The 8,668-nt window shown below is 43.7% G+C and overlaps 1 protein-coding gene across 5 annotated transcripts in view; it reads left to right on the forward strand.

Moving 5' to 3' along the window:
* aatkb (apoptosis-associated tyrosine kinase b) overlaps window positions 1–8,013 on the forward strand; it is a 51,811-nt gene extending 43,798 nt beyond the window's left edge. For all 5 annotated transcript variants that reach the window (XM_051066172.1, XM_018666607.2, XM_018666609.2 and 2 more), the window contains 4 exons: window positions 283–3,847; window positions 4,373–4,502; window positions 4,648–4,857; window positions 5,581–8,013. In XM_051066172.1, the coding sequence (XP_050922129.1) occupies window positions 283–3,847; window positions 4,373–4,502; window positions 4,648–4,857; window positions 5,581–5,609 (3,934 nt within the window). In that variant the 3' untranslated portion in view covers window positions 5,610–8,013. The remainder of the gene's footprint in view (window positions 1–282; window positions 3,848–4,372; window positions 4,503–4,647; window positions 4,858–5,580) is intronic.
* Window positions 8,014–8,668: the final 655 nt, after the last annotated feature.

The following is an 8,668-nucleotide window of genomic DNA, read 5'->3' on the forward strand; positions in this document are numbered from 1 at the left end:
CTTATAAATGCAATGGGAATCACTTAAAATTTAACACAAACAGTCACTTGGATTCAAGGATGATCTTATTAGATTATATTAAATATAGCTTATTTAGTGGTCAAACTTCAAAGGTCAACATTATCATGACCTTAAGAATTCAAACGCAAATTCACTACTTGTAATGGAATGGAGCACATTACAAGTGTTGCACCAGAAATGTATCAGGTATTCTGTTTCATATTTTGTCTGTTTCATACATGACTGTCTGTTTTCCTGTTTGTCTCATTTTGGGATCCTCAGGTATGAGGTGATGCAGTTCTGCTGGCTCCAGCCCGATCAGAGACCCAATGCAGAGGAAGTCCACTTGCTGCTCAGCTACCTGTGTGCCAAGGGGGCCAGCGAGGCTGAGGAAGACTTTGAGAGGCGCTGGAACTCGCTGCGTCCCAACACTGGTTTCAGCGGTCACCGTGGTGCCTCTGCAATGTCGAGAGACCACCCCTCATCAACCTCCTCCTCGTTCCCTCTCCTTGAGCAGTTTTCAACAGGTGATGGCTACCACTCAGAGTCCGGGGATGACATACTTACAGTCACTGAAACCAGCCATGGCCTGAACTTTGAGTACAAGTGGGAGCAAGCCAGGGCAGACCAGTCTTATAGAGCCCCGGACTCCTCCAGTACCTTGGGTCAGGTCAACCATCATTGTCAGGAAGCATTTTACCCACCAGGGGGTATTGTTGGAGGCTGCCCTATGGAGAGCCTCAGCCATGGAGTTTCTCCCTCTTACTACCAACCAAAACATCTACATGCTCCTGGCATACTTCCTGTCCTCAGTGCCCATAGCCCCTCAGTAAGCAGTGAATACTACATCCGCATAGAAGAGCCAGTGGATTGTAACATTGATCCTGACTATACCATGTGCTCCTACAGCCCAGACTATCAGGGCAGCAGTGGGAGCTTCCTTACTGGGAGTGCAGACTCAGGTGAATGCATGGCCTGCCCATCACAGGCTAAGAACATGGGTCCCTACTGGTCAGCAGACATCCATAAGTCAGATGTGTATGACTCAAATGACTCAAGTCCTGCTATCTCCCTGACAATGGAGCCCCTTTTAGGGCAAGTGTCGGACAGCAGCCCTCTACGACCCTGGGAGTCTAGTCACTACGTGTCTTATAAAGACAGAGATGGGGGTTACTACTATGAGCACTCACCGCCTTTGGGCATAGATCACTACCTGATTGGAGGTGAGCACTCTGAGCACCACCAGGAGAGCTGGGGGTCGAGGAGCTTGCGTCAAGCCTTGGGTGAGTTGGAGAACCCACTTGGCATATCCCCCTCTGTAGGCAGTCCACCTCAACAGGCCTACAGAGATGCATACCTGGACACAAGTCAGACCTCTATCATAGGAAAGAACGTGACTGGCGGCTACTACGACATGATGGGCTCCCTTAGGAAGACTATGCCTAGCCACACCAGGCACAACAGCCACTCTGTCACTATCAACATGGAGACAGAGGGGGCACTCTTCATTGGGCACAGAGACAGTGATTCTGAGGAGGAAGAAGAAGAGGACATATTTGTTGAGAGACACACCTGCAACACCTGGCCTTCGAAACACCGCCACAGCAGTGTGGGTCACCACAGACGGGCAAGCCACAGCTGCAGGCAGGACGCTTATGTAGATTTCCACTACACGATGCCAAGTACGGACATTGAAGACTCCTGGCCGGAGGACCACAGCCTGGCCTTCCACTCTCTACCCAAACCCATTGACTATCTTGAGCCCCACCAGGCCAAAGACAATAGTGCCTGCCTTAGTCTGAGTAAACATCATGCAATGGTGCCTTCAGACAACTGCAACCCCTACATCTACCTGTGCCATGAGGGCGAGACTCAAGTGCCAGCATCTGGAGAGTGCTGCCACTCACACTTTGTTGACCCCCTCACTGGCATGCTAGTCAGAAACAACAGCTATAGTCACAGCTACAGTCATAGCAGTTACATCAGAGATAAGATGATTGACCTCCCGAGCAATGAGGAGATGATCAATCTGTCACCAGCTCCAGGAGGTCCCATTGTGGCCAAACCTACCCCGATAAAGACTGAGGACCGAGGAGAGCAGTATGTTGACCTTGCAACTGACAATACCCCACTCAAGAAGATGAAAGAGGATGTAATCAAGGAAAATCCAATCATGCAAAAACCGCCAGAGCCTAAAATAGAAGAGGTGACCCTGACAATGACTAAAACCACTCCGCCGCCTGCAGACAACATGCATGTGATGGTGGCCCTCACGGATCCGCAGTCAGACCTGAGTCAAACTGGAGACAGCGGTGTTGACCGAGGCAGCGTTTGCCTCGCTGACATCCTCGACTGCAGCGATGATGACGAGGATGATGACATCACAGACGACATCACCGATGTTACCTCGGGCATCTTCGCTGACGAGTCCAGTGAGATCAACGCTTCTCCTGCCTTCAAGTCACTACAGAAGCAGGTGGGAACTCCCGACTCCATGGATTCCATGGATCTGCCATCTACAACTGGGTCTTGTGAAGGCTTCAGCCCTGCATCCTCCCACCCTTCCAGCTCACCTAAAGCTATGGACAGTGGCTATGACACAGAAAATAACGAAAGCCCTGAATTTGTACCTAAAGAGCCTCACGAACCCCGTGAACAACCTCTGGGAAAGCCTACCCTTGACACGAGCCTGGAGGAGGATGAGGTGCTGGAGGAGCGTGGAGTCGAGGCTAAAGTGGTGCCCACAGAGGGTGAACCATCGCTAGGTGAAGATTTGGCCTCAGGAGCCTCACAGACAGGCGATCACATCTTTTTACCGCTAAGCGATAAGACCCCATACAGAGACTCTGCTTACTTTTCAGACTATGAGAACGAAAGGCAGTCTAGGGATGAAGGAGAAGAACTATCGGAGAGAGGAGGAGATGAACAAAATGCTGAAAAGGAGCAGCAAATTGGAGAAAAGAAGGGTGAGAAAAGAAAGAATGAAGAGGAGGAAGAACTTAAGGACACCTCAGCAAACAAAGACATAAAACTTGAAATGAATCACATAATGACAGGAGGAATAGAATCTTCTTCTCCACCAGATATGGAGGCTTACTTGACGGAGGAGTGTGACCAGGATGAGGACGTGGGGCCACCTCTGGAGACCTCTGACACTGCTTCAATAACAGAGGGAGTACTGGATGAATGGCCATCCCAGGAAGAGAGCTCATCTTTAGGAGACTGGGCAGCAGAGGTCGTGGGGGCCATGGAAGAAGCCCTTGGAGCCCTTAATGGAGATTGCACCCCCAACAGCAAGGTGGAGGAGGAAGAGGAGGAAGAGGAGGAAGCAGAGGTCATGAAAGACTCTAATCAAGCCTCAGAAACAAAAGAAGAGCCAGCGATCAAGGCAATACAAAACAGGACATCAGGGACATCCAGTGAAATCCTGCACACTTTACCCAAAGATGAGGTGGCCTTGCAGCACACAGCAAACACCAGGAGGTTTTCTTCTTCCTCCTCTCCACCTCCATCCACCCCTTCCCCTCCACCTCCTTCAACAGAGGGCCGAGGGTCTCCGGCTGATGGGGAAGAGGCAGATGAGGAGGACGGTGACACAGATGACAGCGACGAATCAGACGAGGAGCTGCGAACTTACAGCGTGCAGGAACAGAGCGGAGGGGAGGAGAGTGAGGATGAGTGTCACCCGGTGCCCATTGTGGTGAGTGACGACAGCGAAGCCCACAAACTGCGCAGCCTCCTCAAGATGCCGACCCTTCTTACAACAGAGAACCTGGAGGAGGAGCTCGAACGCAAGAGGAAGACTGTGTCTTTTTTTGACGACGTCACCGTCTATCTGTTCGATCAGGTGAGTAAGCCAAGACAGAATAAAAGAAATCGTTGATCAAATTCATTTTGTATTATTCTAACCTGCATTAATCAATATATGTTGACATTAATTCAAGTTACTGTATTATGGCATAGTGTAATGTGAAAGGGTCATTCATTGTGCTAAAACTGAAGGAAAATTATCATCAATACTGCAGTTCTACAAAGCCTTTTATCCTCTTTTGACTAATTGTTAATTGGAAATAAAACTAATTGTTTTATTGCACATTAACTGAATGGTTTGGTTGGGGCTACTCTTATTAACTCCACTGTGGGCAGCAATTTATAACAGAAAATACTCTACTATACTTACTGATAATTCCTGAGCAAATGGCTGGCAAAGATACAGAATAGCTGCTGAACATTGCAGCTAAAAAGCACAGATATTTTTCTTTTGACTTAGTGGAGATAAAACTAGAACTAAAACTAGAGAGAGTGAATATTAACCAACTCAAGTTATGTCCATCTAACAAGTACGTCATCCTTTTCTTCTACTTTCCACTAGGAAAGCCCAACTAAAGAGCTGGCTGAACACGGCTTCCCCTTGGGGACAGAGGGTCAGAGTTCACGGAACAAGCCCCATGAGAGAGTTAATGCCTCAGATGACTCATCTGATGGGAACATCTCAGAGGAGAGTAAGTACAAAAACAGACCTAGTTTAAATATGTTGTTGATGTCAATAAAGAAGTGATTAGTCTGGCTGTACAAGCATCAAGAAAACTCATTTAGGGAGCAAACGTCAAACCATGAGCTTACTATCTTATTACTGTTTTCTCTCAGGTGCAGGGTATGAGTGGGAGGATGACTTTTCCCTGCTGCCTTTACCAACATCTTCAGCGGCATCCGACTCCCCTCCCACTCGCTCCATCACCCCCAAGGCCCCGGACGCCAAACCAGCAGTGCAGTACTCCCGCTTCACAGTTTCCCCGTCCAACGTGTCCCGTTTTTCCATCACTCACATCTCTGACTCTGATATGGACTCAGCAGGAGGTGGGTCCCCTCTAGAGAGCAGCTCCTCTGTCACAACAGGATACGTTTTTTGATAAGGGATGAGATTTTACCGACTTCTTCCTCTCCTCTTTTCTCCACACAGATTAAAAGAAATATCTAGTTTTCAAGGGGCTCAGATGAAGGTCAAATTTCAGATTTTGTCACAGCTATTCAGATCTGACAAAATGGTTTAGAGAAACTTGTTAATGAATTCTCAAAGCTGGACTGATTAAAGTTAATTAGATGCACTACTGAGAGCAAACAGTTGAGTGAGATGATATATCTTTTGCTGGATATGAGAAAATGTTTTGATCAAAACTAAGGTGCTTGTTCGTCTTTCAAATACTTCAAATAATACAATTAAATGGACAGTATCTGACCTCAGACTTGACTCCTCTGAGGTTTAGCCTTGACTCTTGGAGTAAATCTAGAGCTATTCCAAATCATGTATGGACACATTTCGGCTAATATGGTATTAATAAAATGCTTACATTTTGTGTTAGACTTAATCCCAGTCTGGGAAACTGGCCATTTACAGATACCATTGTTGGCTACAACACATTGCTACAGAATTAGATTAAATGTACCACACTAATGAGATAATGCACTTTTGTGCCAAATTTCTCATAAATAAATTGACTTTTTGTAGGAGGAAGATGCCTAATAGCCTGTAAAGGGCACTTGCCAGCATTAATCCTTTCTGCCTCATTCTGTCTTTTGCAGGAAGCAGTGAGGACGGGGAAAAAGAGTAACAAGCTGTGGATATTTACTGCCTCTCACTGACAACAACTTGGCCTACTAGCATGACTTCTGATTTATTTTTTAACGTCAGGTTTTAGAAACACAAGACAGTGCCTCTTACCGCCTGTGGACACTTTTGAAAAGTCTGTCTTACCACAATGTAGGACTGACCTAAGCTGTTTAGAATACTGAAAAGAATATGGTTAATATATAAAATTTACAGAATATTAATATATACTGTATGTATGATGTAAAGAATCTATGAAAGCAGGGGAAATTTGTGTGTTGAATTCTGTATATTTTTCAGATTAATGAGACAGTGGAGGGACAGGCCTTCAGAAAGCATCACGTTTGCCACCTCTTTCACTTCTTAATTTATGATAGGGAGTATTTATGAGTGTGGAACCACCTGGACCTAGAAATAGGACAATTAAACTGTTGCGCAAACTGTCACTGAGACACAAGAAAGACACAACATCAACTTTTTGGGCTTTTCAGCAAAGGATCAGCACTTTGAGCAAGACTGTACAGCTCCACAGACTTTCTACTTTTTTGGAAACTGCTTTACTTGTCTTAATGAATATCAACGAGAATCCTTGAGGTATCACAAGTAATATAATGTTAATATTTGGATTTATTCAAAGATGAAGAACATGCTAGTGTGGAGGAAAGAACAGCTAATCAAACCTTTGACAACCTGATATTTTCTGACTTTTCCCCCTGTTTTTTTTTTTTTAAGAATCAGGATCACTGTACTGTTTTACATGAATATGTGGCTCATTCTCTCTACCAGGCACTACATTGTCACTATGGTAACAAGAAGCGGAGGAAGTAGTTTAAGATTTAAAGGTTTAATATGTTTTTCAAATATAGCAATGCATGGTTTCAAGTAACTAGAAAACAGTGTAAGAATTTATTGCTTAGAGATGAAATGGGGACAGTTTTTTCTTTGTTTGTTTTCTGCTTTGGAACAGAGACAGAAACCTATGGTCATGGAAATCCTTTTTCATGTTGCAGGTCCAAAACAAATTGGCAGCAAGAGGGGATATTTTGATTTGGACTGCTAGAAAGATGCTAGTTCTCTAAGAATGACATGGGCCAATACTCTTGGGCAATATAGATGAAATCTTCATCACAGTACACTGTATGTAATTCTATATTGCCATAATGCTATACAGTGCATCTTGATGTAGTACATTCTCTGAACTCCAGTTAAGAAACTGATAAAAAACAAATGTTTGTGGTTAATCCAGTCAAGTTAAATACCTGACAAATCAAAGTACTTCATCACATTGATGCAAAATTCCTGTAAATCCAATATTGCCAGAAAACAGCAACACTTGTTGATTTGCAACAATATCCACAAGAACCAGTACAATCAGAGATATTAAAAGGACAGATAACTTGGTACAAATTCTTTAACTTCCATACTGTATGTGTCGTAATATCGCCCTACAGGCCAGTATATCAAAATACATACCTGCCCAACATTATTAAAAGGCTGTGAAATTCTATTTTTCTCTGCACAGAGGTTAGCCTGAACAAACGTGATTTTGCATATGTAAATCAGCTCTACCATCATTTCTATCATTTTATCTGTTTGTAAGAGAAGTGAAAACGAATGCCTGACTTAACTGTTACTGACACTGTTGCTGTATATTGGCTACAATGAGCTTGTTTAGTACAATGACTCCACTTGTAGAACCTGAATGTTGGGAAAAAAAAAAAAGTTTGTTTCGACTTCTGGGAAAAAAAATTAGAGGATAGATTTGAGCACCATGTTGAAACATATGAGAGCAACGTTTCATAGCACTTGAAAGCTTAGATGGATGGTTTGATTACTTAAACTTGTTGAGCCACAATACTTTTACATGGAACAGATCAGTTCAGTGTTAAGTGTAATTTGTCTGATGGTTGAAGGAGATAGAGGGCTGATGTCATGATCATGAAATGTTACAATGCTTTGCTTTCTGTGTGTGTAAATGTAAGGAAGTAAAAGGGAAGGAGTGGTTGATGAGCTGTTGGCTCTGAAGTCATGAAGAAGCAGGATGTCACCGTTCAAAACACCCTGTGATCAACATGTAGTGTCTTCTGAGTGTTTGTTTGCCTTCCAAGGCTCTATTATTCTGTAACAGTTAGCAGCATAGAACCCTCTAGATGACTGTCCGTAATATTTTTGTATTTCGACAAAAATACTTTTAAAAGTATTGATGTACTGTACCTGTGAGGGAGAGAAAGATTTTAAAAAAAAAAGGTATCTCTTCTGTTTATTGTTGCCAAAGAGATGTTGTGTTGTGGTCCAGGGATAAGTGCAGTTGGTGGTGTTTTTACCCTAAAATGGTGTCAGAGAGGAGGAACACGACAGCAGCTTTGGCCTTGAACTGATCATTAAAAAAAAAAAAAAAAAAAAAAAAACACATGCCAGAGAAGTTTTGGTTTGGGATACTGTCAGTAATATGTGCCCCCACACTGACCTGGTCACATCATTACTTTCTGTACCTTATATCAAATATAAATAAAGTCTGTTTTACACATTAATTCTTTTGACCTTTTGATAATTGTCTTTCAACAAGGACTATTCTGTGTTAGGTGTTCAGTCTCTGAGCAGAATTCACTCTCAAGCTATTACTTTATTGGATATAACTTTGTCTCTACACATACTGTTAAACATTTTCCTATCAAAAAATCAGTAGACAACTCACAGCAGAGTTGCCAGTATGTTACTGTACAATTGACATTATGTTGCTGTTGCTGGCTCTATGCAGGGGCACGAGGTGACATCTATGAAGCCTCACTCCCCCCAGTGATCCGGACGTTATTGATATCCTACCTTCCCCTTTGTTGGTTTGCGTGTGTTGTCATTGGCCTCAGTCGTGTGTCGTCATTGGCCAGGAGAGCAGACAGGCGGAGAAACGAGGTCAGGAAACGGATGCAAATCAGCCTTACAAGCGTGGGCTCGCTTTGTCAGTACTGTGAGAAAACTTAATTACCGAGGAAGCCTGGATGCTAAAACAAGCTTTGAAGCTGCTTCTTTGTCGAACATGAGACAATGAGACTGGATACTGAACAC

The sequence above is a fragment of the Lates calcarifer genome, linkage group LG23 (genome assembly GCF_001640805.2).
Source record: "Lates calcarifer isolate ASB-BC8 linkage group LG23, TLL_Latcal_v3, whole genome shotgun sequence".
Lineage (NCBI taxonomy): Eukaryota > Metazoa > Chordata > Actinopteri > Centropomidae > Lates > Lates calcarifer.